The sequence below is a fragment of the Coenobita brevimanus genome, chromosome 39 (assembly GCF_032717465.1).
Source record: "Coenobita brevimanus isolate Jiangsu-jjx chromosome 39, ASM3271746v2, whole genome shotgun sequence".
Lineage (NCBI taxonomy): Eukaryota > Metazoa > Arthropoda > Malacostraca > Decapoda > Coenobitidae > Coenobita > Coenobita brevimanus.
Window position 1 is genome coordinate 27453831 of NC_136992.1, and position 21797 is coordinate 27475627.

Here is a 21797-nt window from a genome sequence, read left to right on the forward strand (position 1 = left end):
ATTTGAACGGCTGCGCGTTGCGCATTTTTGGGCGATTTTTGAAATGACTATGAGCATATTAGGCGATTTTGTTATATGGATGCAATGTTAAAAAAAAAGAAGTAAGAAGACATGGCGTATGCATGATGTACTAATACTCGTATGACTCAGTAATCATTTCCCTGCCACTCCCCAAACGCATTGTGAAGCCTCAGCTACTATAATTAGCATCTCTACCTGACCTGCGTTTCCATGACCCCAAGTGTGTGTGTGTGTGTGCCTTTTGTTTTAATCCTAAGTCCTCAAGGCGCAAGGCTACGCTTTTCTAGTGAGTGCAAAGCTGGTCTTGTTAGTCTGTCTTCATATGGAAGGTTCCGAATATCATGTCTCATTTTTGTCATTCTTGTCAGCATTTTCGAACGAATTTATATCCACTCCTATATGCTGCTACTACAGTGCTAATGTCCATCACTGATGTGCAGTACAGTTAGCACCAGAGTCATAATGACCACCCAGTTCCTCCCCTACACCCTTTACCAAGCCTGCCCAACCCAACCCTGATCCCATAATTACTGACAACGCAAAGCTATCTCCCTCTACCCCATCTACCACTCCATGCTTTCTGTACCATCCTTCTCTCTCTCTCTCTCTCTCTCTCTCTCTCATCCAGATTAAATCGTCCCCACTCATCCTTTTATCTCCCTATCCTTCCCCAAAGAGCAATTGCCACCTCCTTGTAAATGTTACACAGGCGAGGCCGTCTGACCCTCTCTCACCTGACCCCACTCTTCCTTGGTCTGACTTTCTGACCGCCACCTACTACTACTATTACTATACCACACACACACACACACACACACACACACACACACACACACACACACACACCTCTACGGGTTAAGAATAGAGAAGAATTACTATAATTGGCTCTCACCATTTCCAAGACTGATGGAGAAGTGTGTGTGTGTGTGTGTGTGTGTGTGTGTGTGTGTGTCATTTTGCTGTCTGCGCTTTTTGGGCGCGTTTTCGGGATGGATTGGGCGCCAACAGCACCCACTGACCTGGCAACACTGCCTGTAATTCAGTGTCATGGCGGACTGCAGTGGTCAGGGTGGAGTGCAGGCCGCTGGCTCTCACCCTTCCTCTACTGAGGGTGTAGGTGTGGAGCTGAAGGATGACACTCCCGGGGTGAGCGGAGAAGTAATGTTGGTCAACACTGACAGCTTCGAGGAGTGCACCCATGACCTGGAGACGCAAATTAGTGGTGGGGAGGCGGGGCCTGACTCTCCGATCAGGAAGGTGCAAAGGGAACAGGTGGGTGTCATTGACAGTTGTTTTATTACCCATATATTACCATTCCGTTAAATCTATAAGACCGAATGATTAAAACTGGGAGCGCGAATTTATGAACGAGCTTTCAGTTTCTGACGATCGTATTTTATGCACGTGATGGTAGAACATGCAGAGTAGCCAGGTTATTACCTGGATGTTGCAGATTACACTCGGCAGTGTTAAGAATTATTAAAGGATTAAGACAGATTCGCACTCTCACGTCCTTAGGTGGAATTTTGTCTTGCATTTCGTTAAATTTTTTGGTTTTGGCGTACCAGTTAAGCAATTTCATCTAATAACTGCAGATTTCAAGAGATTAATGCTGCAATGAGGTGCAGGCTAATCATATCTGACAATTGCAGGTGTTCTATATTGACCATAAAGAAATTAGGGGATTGCTCAAGCATTCATGCACTTGGTTTTAACCCCTTGAGTCCGGCTGGATGAATCTCTCTTGTATGATAATCAAAGACGGTAAATAAACCTCACATTTGTAGACAAAGAATATATTTACCAAACAGTTTCGGTGGACACTGCCGCCATCTTGACCACTGAAGATGGTGGTACTGTCCACTGAAACTGTTTGACAATATATTGTTCGTCTACAGCTGTGGGTTTTATTTACCGCCCTTGAGTCTGGATACTTACTTACTTAATTGTTTACTTGTAGGTGTTGCGAGGAGATTCCTCAGAGCAATGGTGTTCCAACACTCCCTCCGAACCCGGCATCCATGCGTTGCAGGTCCACTTGGTCCGGTAATGAATTTGTAGTCGCTCTGCAGAGTGATGTGTATCCCGGTACTGGCGGCTCATCAGGTACCGTCCTCAGGAATTCGTCCAGTCGGGCTTTGAAGTGTTTTACATAGCAGTTAGTTAGGTCCCGAATTCTTCGTGGCAGGCAGTTGAAGATTCTGGGACCACTGTAGGGCAGACTGGATGAGAGGAGAGTCTTGATCCTCGCTGGTGCTTGTGATGGTGGGGTTTTTCTTACACACCTTCGACCTGCCCTCTGGTTAAAATGTGGTTCCACCTCACTGATGTTGGAAGGGTTAGGTACCAATTTTTCAAGGACCTTCCAAGTGTAGATGATGATGTATCTTTCTCTCCGTCACTGCTGAGAATATAGCCCCAGTTTTTAAAGTCTGTCCCAGTAGGAGAGTTCTTTCATGCCCTTTATTTGCCTGATGTATGCTCTCTCTATGGACTCAAGGGCCTGAATGTCCATAATCCTGTGGGGGGACCATAGCTGACTGCAGTAGTCCAGGATAGGTTGGACAAGTGCCCTCCACAGAGTCAGCATGCACTCCTTCTCCTGGGAATAGAAGGTTCTAAGAGCCCACCCAGCGATTCTTCTGGTCTTCTTGATGGTTTGCTCTATGTGTGTGGTGCTTGAAAGTGGCATCATCACTTAGGTATACCCCAAGGCATTTTGCATGGCAGCTTGTGTCAATTGCCTCATTTTCACTTGTGAGCAAAGAGGTGTTGTCGAGGATCTCTTGGTTGGTACCACTTCTGAGCAGTTGGAACTTGCCATCGTTGAACGTCATGTTGTTTTTCCCTGCCCAACGGTAGACTTTGTCAAGGTCCTCTTGGAGAAGACCTACATCTTCTCTAGTTCTGATGTTCTTGCATATGTTGGTGTCATCAGCAAAAGAGGCAAGTGTGGAGTGCGCAACTTCTTTGTCAATGTCCCCTATCATTATTAGGAACAGTAGGGGACCCAGAACAGAACCTTGTGGGACGCCACTCACAACTCTGTGTTCTGCTGATATGCCTCCATTTGCTACAATGGTCTGGAATCTTCTTGTGAGGAAGTTGTGAATCCACACTCCTATTTTTCCAGTTATGCCTAGGTCTCGTAGCTTGTGCAGAAGGATACCATGGTCGACCTTGTCAAATGCCTTAGCGAAATCGATGAAGGCAGTGTCGACGTTGTCACCCTCTGCTAAGTGGTGGAGGAGTTTGTCGTGGTGGGCGAGGAGTTGTGACAAGCAGGATCTTCCTTTACGGAAACCATGTTGGCCAGCATTGAAGAGAGATCTTCTGTTGAGGAAGGCATAAATTTTATTTCTCATAACCTTTTCAAAGATTTTTACTGTATGCGAGGTTAGGGCAACTGGTCTGTAGTTTTTTGCTAATCCCTTGGTTCCACCTTTATGGATTGGAGTTATCATGTCTTTCCTTGCTTCTGCAGGTACTATGCCTGTGTCTAGGGAATGGCGCCACAGTAGTTACAAGGGATGTGCCAGAGCATCTTTGCACCTGATTAGAAGATTGATTGTTATGCCATCAGGGCCAGGTGCTGAGTTTGGTTTGAGCTCTTCAGTTGCCATGGTGATGTCCTGTTCTGTGAATTCAGTGTTGTGTAATATGCTGATGTCTTCAGCTGTCTGTGGTGGGCTGTAGAAAAAGGTCCGTGGACCTAGTATCTTCTTTGTTTCCTCTGGTTCGCTGAACACTGACTGGTATTGTTCGGCTAGAAATCCACATATTTCTTTGGGATCGTCTTTCATTTCTCCTTTGGCTGTTACCAAGGGTCCGACTGGGCTGCACGACTTCAGGAACCGCTTGGTGTAATTGAAAAAGTAGCTGGGGTTCTGTTTGATGTGCATGATTGCTTTGTTTTCTTCTCTAATTCGTTGTTCTTCATGGGAGTTTTGGAGACTTGTTTCTATTTCCATCAACTGGGTCATTATTACTTGTTTTTTCCTCTTGCTTTTGGTTTTTTGTATTTGCTTGTTTAATTTAGTTCTCTTCCTCATGAGTATTCTTCTGTCCCTGGGTATGGTCGTTCTTCTAAGTCCCTGCTTCGTCTTTTGTGGAATATGATTTTTGCAGATGTGGAATATTGTTGTAATTATGGTTTCCATCATACTGTCTGGATCTTGGTTTTGTAATGTTTGCTTCCATTTCACTGTGGCCAATGAGGATTTCAGTCCGTCCCAATCAGCTTTGTTGCTATTAAAGTTGAGGGATCTAAATCCTTCTTTATTAGTTTCATGTATCTGAGTCTCCCTGGCTGTTTTCTTTGTATTCAGTGTGACTGTAATGAGGTTGTGATCTGAAATATCTGTTTTCTCGGCTCTGTACCCATGTATTAGTTCTTGGTTGTTTGTTAAAAGGAGGTCCAGGATGTTGTTTCCTCTGGTTGGTATAGTAATTTCTTGACTTAAGAAGAGTTGTTCTATGAGGTGTTGCAGTGCTCTAGCCTGATCTTGGTCCTCATGACTTCCTCCCCCAGTAGTTCCTGCTGGCCATTTGATAATGGGAAGATTAAAGTCTCCCATGATAATAAGGTCATTTAAGGGGGGAGGTAGGTCTTCGACGATGGAATTCAACTTTGTTAGGACCTCACTAAAGCTTTGTTTGCTGCGGAGTGGGGGACGGTATATGTTCACCACAATCATTGCTATTTTTTTTATGTGTATTATTATTAGTTCTGCTTCACCATTTGAGTAAGAGAGTAAGGTATGGGTGTTCGTTGCTAGGTCGTTTCTAACATATATTGTGACACCCCCGTGGGACCTATTTTTTCTGTCTGCTCTAAACACTGTGTAATTTTGTAGTTGTATTTCAGCGTTATTGATGTCCTCACTGAGGTGGGATTCTGTGAGAGCGAGGAGGACAAAGTCTTCCAGGTATGATAGGTCGCTAGGAAAGGGACTTTGTTTCTGTTTGATTTTGGGTACAGGCCTCGGATATTTCCCATAAGGAAGCATTCTAGTGGCCCTTTACTGCACTGTCCTTTATGGTTTAGTTTTCTTCTGTTGAATCCATGTCCATTGGATGTTTCATTTTGCTCAATGGCATTATACACTGTATATCCCTAAATTGGGATGGGTCTTCTTTTGGCATTTTCATTGCAAATGCATCTTTGTGGAGGTTGCAGTATTGTCCAGTAATTTCACTGATTGTGATGTGCGACCTTCACCCTGCGATTGCACACACCCCTAGAGACCCTATAGAAAGAGAGACTGGGCAGCTAGTATGTTGGTTCAGTGATTGGATGTTTGCTGGGCATCACTCAAGTATATATAAGGATCAGTGATCACTGCTAGATAACACCAGCCACTTAACTGCTTTTCATATTTTATGGTGTGTTTTCAGACATCTGTTATGCTATATTTACACAAATGGTGCTTTCTTATTAAGTAAAGCTGTATAAAAATGAGATTTTCCTCTATGTAGCAGCTAGGCCAATAAGCAGGAGATCTGGAATGAGTTGCTGGGCGATGCTAGATTGATCAACACCAGCAGTGTTTACAGTACAGTAATACCTCTAGATACGATACCCCTAGATGTGATACCCTAGCTTAACGATGGGGGTAGAAATACCACCATACCCTGCCTAACGATGGCCAAACCACGGTTTAACAATGGATTTTGATTTTGGTGATACTTTAGATTAAAATTGTGTGTTTATGTTGATTTATAAACTGTTTTTAGACTTAGATTAATGATTTTAACCATAGTTGAGGTGAACATTGTCATTTTGGGGTACAGTTTATGAAGCGTGATTTTTTCCAGACTTACATTTGATGATTTTCTGATTTTATTTGTTGGTTTTAGTGAGTTATTTAGGCTCAGGTTAGTTTCCTTGACAGCTGTTGGGCCATTTAGATTGACTTTAAACTTGTTTTGGGGTTCATTGGTTTTGGGCTTGGTTTGGGGGGAAACCCAAGGCTGGTAAATGCTCCACATTACATGTTAAAAGTACCCTGATATACGATACCCTGCCTAACGATGGGGTTTTACCTATCCAAGTACATCTTTAAACCAGGGTATGCCTGTACTTATTTTGCCTGCAGTTCTTAAGTCTGATGGAGTTTTGGTTGAATATAAACATTGTTGTTGTTCTTGACATCCATAATGTGATTTCCATCAGGATATTATCTAGGCATTCCAGCCTGTGTGGATGTGAACCAAGTACAGTACATGTAAAATAAATAAAACTTGCCTAGCATAGCCGACGACACTCGCTCACAGATCAGCTTGCTCTCTTTACCTTAATACCCTATAATTTCCTTCTTGGTGGATCACAAGGGAGTCGGAAAAGTCGCACAGAAGGTCCATGAGTGTTATTGCACCTGGATGCAGCACAATCAAACCATTAAGAAAGGCAAAGAAGCACTAGAAAAAAGAACACAGCACCATCCATTTTGCCGCTACCAATGATTTGGTGTGTCAGCTTCATAATTCGGTGATTATCTCGGTGTTTATGTGTACCTCAGAGTAAAATTCACATGTAGAGATGAAGATTAAAATGGAAATCTTCAGTAGCCCAAATTAACAAAATATGCTACAATTATAGCAACATTGTATTGATTAACCAGTCATGTATCACAGCAGGTGATGAGATGTATTTTTAGACAAATCTGCAGTCAGCCAGCATCCGGTCTGTGAGGTGTTTGGACCAAAATGCTGCCATGTTAACTGACCAATCAGCGAGCAGCTGAAGATATTGGCTGACAAGTCTCTCTTTCTATAGAGTCTCTACCCATCCCCAGCAGTGCCGAGGCAGCTGAAGTCCCTTGCTTTGCAATCAGCACCGGTATCATGTATTAACACTAAAAGCATCTGGGGTGTGTTGGAGGATTACAGTAATTTGAGAAAAGTTGTAGCCATGAGAGAGTTAAACCTTCACTGCTACTGTACCCATGAAGCTGATTTGCCAGTTTGTTCCAGAGTATAGGACCAGTTCCAGTATATGGAAAACATGGGGCATTTAGGAATACATTTCTGACTTGTATTGAGGACTGCCAGTATTGTCTTGTTTTTTTAAAACTTTTCTTTATATGGTTGATATCACTGGAACCATACTTGCATTTGCTTATTGTGATGTGACAATGAATTGCTTCTAGACTCAGTAATTCTTTCTGTGTGATAACAGGACCATGAACTTGTTGGCAACATGGGCAACATGACAGTGGCAGAAACTGAAGATAAAGTAGACGCAGATGACCCAGTGCAAGATGATGATGGCGACATTGAAGAGGAGAGTGTGGATGAGGAATATCTTCAGAGTCTGGACTGGTTGCAGAAAGAAAAACATATATTCATACTGAGTGAATCAGGGAAACCCATTTACACAAGGTTAATTGAAAAAGCTATTATTAGTTTGTAGAGATAAGCTCTGTACAATACTGTGTTATTAAATCAGTGTAAAGATGTGGAAAAGCCCCAATTCCTGATGATAACTGAATATGTCTGTCCTTTCTGTTTCATTGCTAACTACGGTACTGTCTGTTTCAAGGGATGCAGATTGATAAGTCTAATATTGAAGGTATGATTGTTCCATAAATGATATAAAAAAGTTTGGGGTAAGCATACACCTCTGTATACTTGATTTTAATAATATAGGTGTAAGAATAGCCTACTCAAAGTCCACTCATTAATACATGTAGTAAAGCTTTCATTTACTGTACTGTATTCTTTTCATGCATTTACTTACAAAAACACACACTGTTCAAACCCCAAAGTTAGCCAACATTTAACAGCACTTTCATTTTGTTTTTGCCATCACCTGACAAGTATTTTCAGCTTACGATAGATTTTTTGGGATAAAGGAGTTAGTTATAGGTAATCTTAATAAACTCCTTCAATAGAAGTATGAAGTAGTAGATGGATGGCTGCCAATGAGAGTAAAATTTGATTGCAAGTTTGGTAGCCAGCCACAGAATCATCACTCATAGAAACATTCGGTCACATGGATAGTCATTCAGCGATCCTTCTCGGTGACTACTTAGAGTCAGAGTCTGACCTGAGACTTGCACATTGTTACAAATCTTATTACACATCACATTTTTTTTTTTTTTTCTGCAAAGCTTCCGACAACTATTGGGAAGTTATTAGATGGTTTTGGCACATGGTTAAATTTCCTGTCCATAGCAAACATCAGCTGTACCATGGTCAGCCACAATACGGGGATTCCTTAAGAGGGAACCTGGTGTCATTTATAAATTGGAACAAGAGAAATCTTAAGTTATATAAAATCATTAGTAGTAAGAAATTACCAAAAAGCACTGTACTCATATTCACAGAGTTCATTATTGTTACTAAATAGAATATTGGTGCTTCAGATATGGGAAGGAGGACCGTTTGGTGACCCTGTTTGGGCTGATGCAAGCATTGGTGTCGTTTGTTGCGGACAGTGATGACGTGATTCGCTGTATAGTGGCAGGGGACCACAAGTTCGTCTTTCTTGTGAAGAGTCCTTTGATCCTTGTAGCTGTCTCACACTCCATGGCCAGTATACCGCAACTCTTCATGCAGCTCACGTGAGATATACTTGTTGATATTGCTTGTACTAACTACAGGAAATCCTTGCATTAAGTCTTGGAGGTATGCAGGTAAAATTAAGTGAAGCAGCTTATAGTACTGGTAAGCTTGCATTTGATTCTTGAATAAGGGGGAAAAAAAATCTGACTTTTCAGAACTTAATAATGAATCATGAGCAACTTTTAAGTGAGAAATGGGTTAATTCAAGAGCAATGAAATATTGAAATGACTTAAGTGATGCACTATAAATGAAAGCCGTCTTTGCATAGCTAGGGCTTCTGTATTAGCTTCCAGACTGTCTTAACAATGAGCAAGTTGGGAGTGAACCTCTGGAAATCTGCAGTTTGAAAGTTCAAAATTTTTGTGTGACTTTTTTATGCATAGGTGTAGTGAAGTTTGGAGTTATTGTGTTGTGAGGGACAGCACTTTGCCACGTATTCCCCTCTCAACTATGAAATATTAGCCAGCACAGGAAAGTAAGAAGTAGAAGAGGTGAAATAATAGGTAAACTTTTGTCCTTGACTGCATCCTTGCCTCAATGATTGATCTTGGATGTTCCTCACAGCCCTGCATTATTTGGTGTTAGTTGTAAGTTGGATCTTAGGCCCTGTCTGTGAGCTCTCCAAAACTATATTGTAAATGTGTAGGTTACTTGTATGTATGTATTCTTCACTCTTATAACTACTGCACACCACAGTCAAGCTAGAGCTACTCACACTATTAATCATTTCAGTAGCTACCATTTGACATAGTATGAATTGCTACAACTGAGCACTGTACTCAATAACCCCCTATCCCCTCTCTTGGGTCTCGCACAGTGGGCACACCTCTTCCTACCCTCTAGTAACTCTTCTCCTCCCCAACACCTGTAAATGGCTAAGATCCTTTACAAAACTTCTGATGATAAGAGAAAATTGTTATTCAAATTAATAGCATGCAATTTGTCCATTGTTTTAGGGATGTTATGCTAACCCAGACAGTAGTTTTAGAACTGCAAAAATGTTTAGTTTTTTTTTTTTACCCCGCAGATACGTACACAACCAGATCATCAGTGTGTTAACTGCATCTGCATTATCACGGATGTTTGAGAAGCGACGCAATTATGATTTCCGACACCTCCTGGGTGGAACAGAGCGCCTGCTGGATAATCTTCTCAATATGCTGGACCACCACCCTTCCTTCCTGTTGGGGGGTGTTCAATGCCTTCCTCTTAACACCTCCATTAGAGACACCATCACACAGACCATCATTCAGTATTGCTCTAAAATTAAGGTACAGTATGGTATATTAACTGTAGTCACTTCATTCTGATGACATGTAATATTATAATTATTGGTGTCTCCAGGCTATTTTGTTCAGCATTAAAAGACTTCTAGAACTACAAAGGACAGATCTAGCTTCCATTAATTCCTTCACTACTGTACATCTATTTGTTTTTGAAATTATTGTAAAAAAAAAAAAATAGGGATAATTGCACATCTTTGCCTTCTCAGTGTTGATAACAATGGCTATTTATGTTTAAAATCAGATAAAGTCTGTCTGGCAGGTAATGTGAAAAATCCCCCCCCCCCCTAAAAAGTGGGTAGGGCTGTGAGGTGGAGGGATTATTCCTGGGGCTTAAATAGTGAGTGATGGAATGTCTGGCTCATTTTCATTGTATATGCTGTTGGTAGTACAGTACTTTCTGTGGTGGAGATCATATTGTGTTTGCTCAGTTTCTTTCTTTTCACATTCCTCTTTCTCCCAAACACATGTCAGCATGTTTGCCCTGCCATTATTTCTTCACCATTTCACTTCAGACTTGGTTCTCTTGTTCTTTGAGAAATACAACAGGGTCCCATCTTTCATTTATAATTATTATTATTTATTACTGTATTTTTTGGAGGGGTCACATAGTGTTTTATGGGGTCATAGGTGATCCCATGTGTACATCTGAAATGGGGCACTTGAAACTGTATACTTTTATCTTTCATTTTTTATTTATTTAGTTTTGATGGAGATCATCCTGCAGTCTCTTGGGAATACTAGTAGTATTTGTGTGTCCTCATTCATTGCATTCATTACCCTATGTCACTCCTTCACTCCCATCTGTAAGTGAGAGAAGAAAAAGAAAGTTGAGGCTACCAGTGATGATGGTGATGATTTATTTATTTTTATTACTATTGTTATTATTATTATTATTATTATTATTATTATTATTATTTTATTTATTTATTTTTTCTAGAACCTGGTGTTTGGTGTGATCATCTGCCAGAACCAGCTGATCTCACTAGTGCGAATGAAGAAGTTCCTTCTCCACCCAGCTGACCTTCATCTGCTTTTCAACCTGGTCAATGCCACAGAATCACTCAAGACTAGTGAAAACTGGATGCCCATTTGCCTACCAAAGTTTGATCCAAAGTGAGCTTCAAAATTGCACTTAGATCATGTCGTTGAAAGTGTATGTGATTCAGTCAGGTTTTGAACTGCTAAGGCCATTGGAAAATTATCAGTATATAATATTATACTGTATATGCCTTTCATAGCAGGTTCAGTTTCACTTAATTTTAACAGAATTTGCCCATAGTTTTTTACTTAACAATTGACTGCTAAGGTTTATCTTGATTGGACAAAATAATTTGGTGTTACCTTAAGTAGAATTCCCAGCTTTGTATATCGGTAGGAGAGAAAGGCTTTGTTCAAAGAGCATTTGGATCCTCTGACTTTGGGGATTTTTCTCAGTTGAGCAAAATCTGGTTTTACCATAAGATAACGTGGCCAAGCTCCCCAGCCAGTGGTTATATGTAGTAGCTTTTGGAAACCATAAAATTATAAATTTTACGGGTAGGAAAAAAAAAAACTCGGTGTGCAGCACCCATACCTTGTAGTTGGTCTAAGGACAAAATCTGACTTTGCCTTGCGACTAGGGTGTTTGATCAGCTGTTTTACTTCATTGTAGCCTGACCCTCAGTCCTTCTAGCAAGTTTGGTCCAGACTGGATCAGAGCTGTTTGACCTTGGCCTTGGACCTTTTCCTCTTAAAACTGAATCTCTTCAACCAAGCCTGACCTTCATCCCTTCCACTAAGTTTGGTCCAAATCAGATCAAAGCTGTTCGAGTAGTAGGCTAGAACCTTTGACCTAGAGATTAATTGAAATCTACTGTACAAAGCAGGTTATGCATGGTCAACCCCTGCTATTCGTGGAATCGCTACTCGTGGGTTCACATATGCGTGGATTTTCTGGGAACTTACTGTCTTTTGAAAAGGCACAAGAAGATATTTCCCCTTTTACCCACAGCATCAGCTGTTCCAGGTGGTTCATAAGTGATTTTTTTTTTGCATATTTTCCATGAGAAATACTATCCTATACAGTTATACTATGCACATACATGTGTATAGGCATGTGCTTGTCAGGACAGGGCACCAGCAGCACAAATCTGCTGCCCTTCTCCACGATAGCAGTTTTTCCTAGATGTTTGTAAGTGATTTTTTGCATGTGTTCAGTGAGAAATACTGCATTGTCCTATACAGTTGTACTGTATGTATTGTACAGTTACTGTAGGCATGTGCTGCTCATCATAGGGCAGCAAAAGCATTTGGTATTTCACTATTTTCTGGGGGAAGCGTCCAAAATTCGTGGATCTCCCCCTTTGCGGGGGGGGTGTCCCCTAACTCCTGCAAAAACTGGGGGAGACCTGTACACGGTATATACAGTTAATCCTTGTTATGTGTTCTTGTGTTCCAAATTGTCAAGTTTTCTGTGCATTTTAGGCTGTGAGTTTGGGAAAGCTAGCAAATTTGCTTTATAGATAAGAATGGAGCTGTAGCTCTGGTAGACAGTTTTTCTGTGATTGCTGTGTTCTGTGGGGGAGGGAAGGTAACATATATCGCTGCATATGTCGCTTTGTGCTTTCAGTGGTTACCTGTATGGCCATGTATCGTATTTGGCTGATGACTGTGAGGCGTGTCTCCTGCTGCTTTCTGTTGACAGGGAACAATTCTTCACTCTTTCAGAAGCAAAGCAGAAAATTGTTGATGTGAGTAACCTACATTTTTCTGTTTTAAGACAGTGGTGTAGTGGTTAGAACACTTCAGTCAGACTACCTTGCATAGCATTGATACCCAAGAGGTAACTAGAGATTTTTTATCATGTAGTACCAGTATGGGAGGTAGGCTGATCATCTACCCATGCCATCCTTAAATGAGAAAAAAAAAGCTCAGGATGATGATGAGCGAAATATTGCACACTTTTCACCTCAACTTGGGCAAGATGTTTGTCCTTTTGTAGCTTATTTCATGTAGCTTAGTGGCAGAAAAGACAATGCTATGGCTCAGCGTCCTTCAGTGTTACATTTTCATGACCAGATTGTATTTTCATGTTGAAAATCTCATATTGCACCTCATCATGCAGAATGGAGAGATGGCATATTTAGGGCTAATTAAATTGGACAGTTTAGATGTATAGTGTATAATAGATTCTAAATTCCTATAATTTGTGTTTCCCCAGAGATTACGAAGACACCACTGCCTAGAAGGGATAAACACGGCCATCCGCACCTCTTCCTACACTGTGAAAGCCGTGGGAGCACCAGAACTGCGACACTTCCTCTACAAGTCTAAAACCACGGCTCAGTTCACGTGTCCACAGTTCACACCACCGTAAGTTTGTAGATTTCTGTAATTCCTTGACTGCTGGGACTGAACAGGATAGCCCTGCAGAGTGGTTGCTTGCCTGTGGTTGATGGGTCTGGCTGGCCAGACAGACCAGGGCTGAACAGTAATAACAATAAGAATGAGATGTACCTGTAGCATAGTATTACCTGAGGTACATTTTTCCAATGACTACTGCCTCATGGCTGAGTAATTAGAGCAGCCCAATTGGAGTGAGTCTAGACATGTGCGTAGGTTTGATCCCTAAGAGGCGACTGAAAGTCGCAGAGCATACCTGTGAACCACAGGTAAGCAACTGCTTCTGTGGTGCCATACTACATGTACAATCCATTACATGCATTGTGCAGGGATCTAGTGCCCCCATGTGGTAGACAGCACCTCATCAGGGTTGAACCAGTGCCTTTCCCATGGTGAGGTGCAGGGACACATGAGAAGAGAAGAGGTTAAAATGTACTGGACACTGCAATCCAAGCCTGGACCTCAAAATGGGTACTATGTATCAGCACTTTGCTTGTATCTTTGGTTCATATGCTGTTCGTCTTGAGAGTCTTCCTAGCACCTTTTCCATAGTTTTTTATTTTGCATATTACAGCTTATTATTGTCCAGTAATTTATATCCGTTTTATATTTATATAGATTATATAAACAGCATACAAGATAATATGAATAAGACACAGGCATAAATCCAATACACCAGTCCTGTATGAGACAGCCCTAGCATGTATTCAATATGGACGGTGGGTGTTAGCGCCAAAGTGGTGATGTGTAGAGGTGTATGGTATGTAGGAGGACTGCTGGGCCTTGATGGCAGGCTGTGAAGCCTATGCCCAGAGTCGGACACATAAAAAAATAAAAAAATAAATAAAAAAACCAGGGAATAAGTGGCATTAGAAAGCCTAAGTTGACAATAGTAAGGGACCTCATGTTGTCAGGTACGCAGGTGAGGAGGAGCAGCGTCGTGTGTTTGGTCTGTATCAGCTAATGCACCATCGCGTCCACTCAGCTGCCCGACCCCTCAAGATGACATACCTCGTCATGGACACTCACACACTTCTTGGATGGGTCAGTTACAGTATTTGTGTTACAGGGATAGTAGTTTTCTTTCACCACAACTTCAGTCCTTTCACTCACACTGGTTAGATGGGTCAGTTGCAGTATTTTTGTAACAAGAGATATTTTAATTCCATCACTAAGATTATGTACAGTCAGTCCTTAATCTGTTGTGTGCAAGCATCTTTCTACTTCAGATGAAACCACTTTAACTGAGACATACTTCTGGTGGTATTACTGAATGAATTGATAGAAATACATTTAAATGGTATGGACACAGAGAACGCCCCCAGATTAGGTGCCTGAGATAGGTCGTGAAAGTGAGTGTGGGTAATTTAGGAAGAGGCAGACCATAATTATGTGGTATGGAAGAACAGAGTGATGCAGTTCATTGGTGAGAAGGGAAAAAAAAAAAAAATGAAGTGAAAAGTGTGAGAAATATGTTGTTAAATTGTTATGGCCCCAGGCTCATATAAATGTGAACCTAGTTGACGTCAGGAAACTGACCATTTAAGCTGTGTTACTGAGGTTTTATTGAGAGATTAAGTTATGGGAGGACAGTGTAGCCTTATGGTGGTTCTGCCATTGTCATTCCCTGTCAGGGGGTGGTTTTTAGAAAGGAACAGTGTGTTGTTGATGATAATAGTGGTTGTCTTTATGTATATATCTATAGCCAGACACCACAATCTTGTAAGGGATGGCCATTTGTCTTTGAGTTAGTGGTTTTATGGGGAGGGGCATTAACCTCCACCAACGCACTTGTTGACAACTAGGGAAAAAGTGTGGGTTGGTTATATGGTTACCACCGACCATTGTAAATGGTTCCCTGTCTTACAGAAAACTATGAGGCTTGTAACTCGGTGTAAAACCTCCTGAAGTGGAAGTAAGATTAATAAAAAGTGACAGGAAGAATGATAATAATAGAAAGAGAGGAGTGCAGACACAGAAAAAGAATGATAAAGTTAAAGGAAATAGTAGGCAGCACTACATCAAGTGAGTGGATGATGGGTTGCCACCACCTACCACTGTGATGGTGGTATTCAGAATATATTGCTGTCTTATAGCAATTTTAATATTGTCCCAAGTTGCCATCTGTCCATCTTGAATGCTGAGAAGTAACAGTTAACACATGAATATGTAGCAAGGTGTAAAGTGCTATGGAAATATTGTCTTATTTTGCCTTTGAGGTGTAACAAGAGGTGCTTGTCACAAAGGAGCACTATGGAAACAGTATTGTGTTATTCTGACATTTAACAAGTTGAATTAGCTGCCAAAGCATGAAAATCAGGTTAAGGTGAACAAACTATAATGTATTTTATCTTTTCAGGTGACAAAGGAGTTTGAACTGTATGCAGCCTTGGAGCCCCTGGTGACGAAACATAATGCCATTGTGTATATAAACAAGTTGCTTAGGTGGATAAAGAATGATGAAAACAGATTATTCATTCTAAACTCCCCTACCTTTTAATTTGCTCTTAAGATACTGTTCTTGGTTATATGTACAAACCTGATCTCCAGATTTCCAGTTTTATTATTTGTGATTCTCCGTGATATTTAATATGAAGTGTGCTTGTTGAGTCCTTGATAAGCTGGTTTTATGATTCTTAAAATAAAAGTTTCTTCAAGATCTTGATTTTTAAAAATTACATGTCAGTCTTTTGAAAGACATTATAGCACTCTTGATAAGGCATTATTGCAACCTTCATGATTCATACTTCCATCACTGTACATGCTGACAGTCATTTAAGGCTGGTTCATTTTAAAGTTGCTTGTGATTCTGTGTAAATTTTTTTTTTTCTCTCTCTCTCTTACCTAAAATCATGAGCCAAAAGCATGCTTCATTTAAAAGTTTTTACAAAGTAGCAATTCACCATCACACATCCTGAACTTAAATGGGGTATGACGACATGTGCTGTAAAAGTACAGTAAGTAGCTTGTGTCAGTATAGCCAGAAGTCAAGTACTGTAACTCCATTTTGCATGTAACATTGCTTAGAAACTAATCCATTTCATGGATAACAGCAAGATTCACAGTCTTACTATGCAAAAACAGTCACAGCCATAACCATTTTACCTTCTTGTATGTTTAGGAGCCCAAGGCTAGGCTACTGTAGTTGAACACATGAAAAGGCAGACGATCAGCTCACTTCCCTTGATGGTATTTCATGACTGAAAAGTTTCCAGTCACCTCTTAGGGATAGCTGTACAAGGCCATTACTACAACTGAAGCACTCGAATTACAAGATTGTGCGTGTGCTGTTTTTATCGTCTTCACTATATATTGTTGCGATTCCTTCTTTGGGAAGTACATTGGAACCACTCTGGTCAGAGGAAGTCATTTGTTAATGCAGCATGGTTGAAAATGGGCAAGTGGCTGTAAGTTCTTCGGTCTGCAAAACACTGCCAGGGATATGAGGTCGCTCTGGCTTAAATGATGTGGACCACAGAAGCCTAGCCTTCAGCTCCTTCACCACTAGAGGGAAAATAAGGGATTGGGTATTTTAATTTTGGTAGTCTTTCCCTTTCATGAGTAGTTTTAACATTTTGGTAAATTTTTGTCTGAACAGTTGAAGTGTCTTGTAGGACATGCATAGCTCCTGTGCAAGGGCGAATGTACTCAGTGGCGTTGCATGGGTTGCCAGCACCTGGGGCAAGGCAAGTAATGTGCCCCCTAACCTGTGGACTGTTTTATAATATATTACATAGTTGAAACAGAAGAACGAAGAATAAGAAATGACTACCGCATCAGCAAAACAATTATCACAGAAAAAAAAAAAAACGAAAAATAACCAGTTGACACGCCAGAACGACAAAATTCATCAAACGATCGAACTCCTGTCAGCACGCGCGCGCGTGCGCGCACACACACACACACACACACACACACACACACACACACACACACACACACACAGAACAAAGAACTGCGTGTGTGAAGGTCACAGCCTTGCCCTTAGATCGGACTATATGAGCTCAGCTCCCTTCCGGGAGGGTAAAAAGCTGACGATCACGACCATCAAGTGATCCTGACCGACCCGGTGAATTACACTGCATTATATTTTAACTCTGTCTTGGAACACTAAATTGGCGGGAACATTACTTGGCAATGGTATTTCGAGATTTCAACGGATCTTAATTTAGCGATCGGATTATCACCACATGCACAACTACCGAAGGCCACAGCATGTATAAAAAAATGCAACATGTAACATGAATTTCTGCATATATTTGTAGAGATGAAAGAATATGTCATTCTGAGTAGAAAATCTTCTATACACATATGCAATTTAAGGATTACTTTAGGCGTGAGGTAAATTTTAAAAATTACGCAATGCAACTATCAGTGTCACACACATATGGAAACGAGGCAGGCAGGGGAGGAGGAGCAAGGCTGTCTAGGCACCCATTGCAACGCGGTGTAATTATGAATTTTTTAATTACGATTTTTAATGCAAGTTATGGAACATTACAGTACTGGTACAGTATCTTCAAACGAGAAATCACGCTATTAATAGGCATTATGTAATTCACCGATAAGGATTGCATGAGGACAGTATGACTGTAATTAGCGAGAAAAATACTGTAAAATGTTATGAGGCAACGTTTATTTGTCCTGTCATGTTGAAACTCAGTGTAGATTGTTCGAACATTGTGATTTTCTGTTTGAGGGTGAGGGTGCGTTGTTTGTTATTATAACTACTGTACTTTACTTTTTTTTCTTTTGAAATTTTGTGCCCCTAAGATTTTTGCGCCCAGGGCAACTGCCCCTGTAGCCCCGCCCACGTTATGCCACTGAATGTACTGCAACCTGCACATAATAGTGTCCCTGGGTGTGTATGTATCAACCATTACATATTAAGAGCAAACAGGAACAAGCAGGCAAACATGCTTTGCTCACATATACCCTTACCATGAACTATATACTGAGAGCTTTACCTCTCCTTTGGACTTTGATCCATCTTGTGGTAATTTCCCCGTGTGTGTGTTTGCTGGGGAAATGTACGGTAGACTGGCTGTTTGTGCTGTCGCCCTTTCTCCCAACACCCTGCAGGTCACTGGGTAATCACACCTTTGTCCCATTCCTGGTTAAGCTTTTAGTTGACACTCATTCTGCAGGACAACTATGTTTCCTTCAGATTAATTTTGGAGTCCTGGACAGGTGTGAGATATTTCAGGTGGGAGGCAGGTTGTCTAGTGAATAAACCCCCACTGCTTTTGGGTATGTCCTGCTATAGTCGCAGTGCACGACTCTGAGGTTGTCATTATCGTAACCTGGCAACCTGCCATTCAAAAGTGCGTCCAATTTCGTATCATATTTTGCACGAATCATATTATTATGCACGAATATATTACACACAAATATTATTATACACAAACAGATTATACTTGAATCACATGTGCCTCATAATTATTATGCACGAAATCACATGCGCTGTTGAGGGGTACGTTTTCAGGGGATGATAATAACAACCTCAGAGTTGCGCACCGCAACTATAGTCCATCCTTGGCATCTTCCTTGCCACTTGCATGACCTCAGAGAAGTCACACTATATAATTGCCTTCCATTTGTGCTTTCTTACAGGACAGTGCACCATTACGGCATACCTAGCACTCGAAAACATGTCCACCACTTCCACCATCTTACTATCGTCATTCACACCTTTCACATTCAACCAGACTATACAAATCTGCCCATTTGGCTGGGGCCTTGGGCAGTTCTAGACCCTCCAAGACACTGAATTTGAATTTTTTTCAATTTTTTGACAGTTCCATCTATCTATTGCCAGATGCCTTAATCCCGTAAGGAGTGGCTACAAACAAATTGCCTCTGTGTCACCCTGTCCCCTGCCATTTCATTGCCCTGCTCCTAGCTTACACCCGCCTCTCTCATATACCTCTCCACTCCATCCCTCCATCTCATCCTTGGCCTGTACCCCCTCCACCTCACTCACATACAATCTCCTCATCAGTCTCTCACTCTCCATCCTTTCCTCATGTCCAAACCACCTCAGTGTGTTTCTCCTAACGCTTCCTGTCGCATCCACATCCACACCATACCAATCCTTCACTTCCTCATTTGTCAGTCTGTCTCTCCATGTGACTTCACATGCTCCTCTCAAATAACTCTTTTTCCACAGCTCTCACTCTTAACTTCTGTCCCTCCAACAAGGTCCAAGCTTCACTTCCATATGTTAGAGTTGGTATCACAGTAGTCATGTAGTAGCTTTTTCACTTCCATGCTCACTTCCCTGTTTCTTATCACTGCTTTCAATTTGGTGAGACTGGGGGACTGTATCCTTACCAGACAACCCATGGTTTGCATTCAGAGTTTTTCTTTTTCTAGGTGGATTGCCAACCAAGATTAACTAGGTCTGCCTACCCTGCTAAATGGCTGTTGGCTTGGAAACTCATCTGCCCATTAACAAGTCTTGGTTTTTGTCCAGCTGGGTGTCTAGCCACCCTCCTCACTGAGCAAAACCAGTGGGATTGCCAATTTAGTCACCAACAGTCCAACCATGACACAGGTAGTGCTAGATTACGTGGTACCAGTAGCAGATTGATAGACCTGACCTGACATCATTACATGTTAATATATACTGTCTTGTCTTAATAAATACTGTATACACTACAGCATATTGTACATTGCGTAAGAAATATGTCATTAAGCATTTCCCCAAAATAATACATAATTCACATTTTGAGGTGCAGCTGTAAATACACAAAGGAACTGCAGGGGTGATGAGCAAAAAATAAAAAAAAGACAACATAAGCACCGAGGACTTTTTGCAGATGGTGCAGAATAGGAAGCGCTCAATGCCAAGAGACAAACCCAGGTATGATGCCAGAGATGACAGGTTTTATACTGGCATTCTCTATTTTTGCTGCTTGCCAAGCAATCTCAATATTAAATGCTTCACTACAATGACATATTTCTTATTTTACCGGTATTCTTGATATCTTCTGATGAATCTACTCCATCCATCCATCATCCAGCTCAGTTGTACATCAACAATGTAGGGATCTGGGGAAGGTAGTCAGTCCAGACACTGAATGTTAGAATGAATACTGTAGTTGCACACCTTTTGTCAGCATTACATCAGCAGTAAACTACAGCAGTCCCTCAGAATGAGACTCATATAGGACACATCTGGTTGGATTGCCTTAACTCACTAAATCACCAGGCATCTAAAAAGTGTATGAGAGCATTGAAGCTCATGCACTCCATCAGTACGATTCTATTTAACTTCAGAAGTGACAGCTCATAATGAAGGAGTTATTGAAGGCTATATTTAAACATCCCAGTCTGAAAAGTCAATGATTAGGTGAATAAAATAATCTGGAAACAGCAAGAAAAAAAATATACATTAGACCAAAGGGCTGAGCTTCATATAAACTTATGTGAAGCACAATTGAGTTACAGTCCTCTTGGTTGAATCCATCACTTTCCATACTAAGTGCATAAACCCCTTCAATTGAGTAATGAAGGTTTTCTTTTTTCTTGCCACCTCTAAACCCAATGTTTTTATTCAGAGTAAGAAAAATATTTAACTGGAGGGGTCAGACTGCCTTCATTAACCCTTTCACAGTAAATATCTCCCTTGAGCAGAGTAAAATCATCTGGAGGAACCAATGATAAATGTTGTCATGCTCAAGTGATTAACCCCTTGAATCAAGTGATTTATTTTCTATGTTATTCCTGGTTTTTCCAGATTATTTTAATTGGTAAAAGAGATACTGTACTTGTGAAATGGAGATGTTAGATACAGCCTTCATTCATTCTTTCAGTACAACAGATCTCTGTCTCTTCAAACCAGTGATGCATTTTCCAGTAATGTATATTGTTGGCTTGTTGCTATACCTGGACAATATTGTTCATTTAGGAGAAACCATTTGTGACAGGGTTAGGAACATCATCATCTAATCCCGTGTTGCCCCAGGAGGAACGTATGTGCCCGGGGCTAGTCAAGTTGGTCCTGACATTTAGGATGAGAGTGACCAGCCTCACTCATCACTGAGTGGCATTATGTGAGCAGTAAACCCCAACCATCTCTTGGATATAAACCTGCACAGGCTCAATCTGATTGGAGCACCTTAATTACCCACTAAATCACCAGGCGCCATAATTTGGTTATATGGTTAACACCCAGTGTAGTAAATGGTTTCCTGGTGTACAGGAAATCATTGGCCTGTCACTCAGTGTAGAGTTACCCATAGGCAGAAAGAAGAGGAAAGAATGAAGGAAACAAAGACAGAAGAGGGAGTGTAGTGTCACTCATAGGCATAAGAAGGAAAGAAAGAAGGAAAAAAGACAGAAGAGGACGGAAGGAAAGAAGGAAGAGAGGAAAGGGAAGTCACCTGAGAGCAGCACTACATTGACTGAGTGGATGGTGAGTGTCCCCACCTCCAATATCCCCTTCACAACTGGTTCCTGTCCCTAGGCTGACAAAATCAAATCACCTGATGGGTAACTGCCTCAATCACAGAAAGAGTTACAAAGAATGAATCAGG

The 21797-nt window shown here is 41.1% G+C and overlaps 1 protein-coding gene across 1 annotated transcript; it reads left to right on the plus strand.

Annotated features, from left to right (window-relative positions):
- The first annotated feature begins 1068 nt into the window (after window positions 1–1068).
- Mon1 (vacuolar fusion protein MON1 homolog) lies at window positions 1069–15989 on the plus strand. Its single transcript, XM_080270116.1, has 9 exons — window positions 1069–1293; window positions 7202–7404; window positions 8391–8588; window positions 9618–9861; window positions 10814–10989; window positions 12485–12605; window positions 13076–13227; window positions 14172–14301; window positions 15617–15989. The coding sequence occupies exons 1-9, from the start codon at window positions 1069–1071 to the stop codon at window positions 15755–15757; spliced, it is 1590 nt and encodes a 529-aa protein (XP_080126242.1). The 3' UTR covers window positions 15758–15989.
- Window positions 15990–21797: the final 5808 nt, after the last annotated feature.

What these genes read in the sequence shown, in the direction of transcription:
- Mon1 (XM_080270116.1), top strand. Translation starts at nt 1,069, where the DNA reads ATGGCGGACTGCAGTGGTCAGGGTGGAGTGCAGGCCGCTGGCTCTCAC. An exon ending in GGAAGGTGCAAAGGGAACAG is followed by an intron (nt 1,294 to 7,201) that starts GTGGGTGTCATT and finishes GTGTGATAACAG; the next exon opens with GACCATGAACTTGTTGGCAA. An exon ending in CTACCAAAGTTTGATCCAAA is followed by an intron (nt 10,990 to 12,484) that starts GTGAGCTTCAAA and finishes TTGTGCTTTCAG; the next exon opens with TGGTTACCTGTATGGCCATG.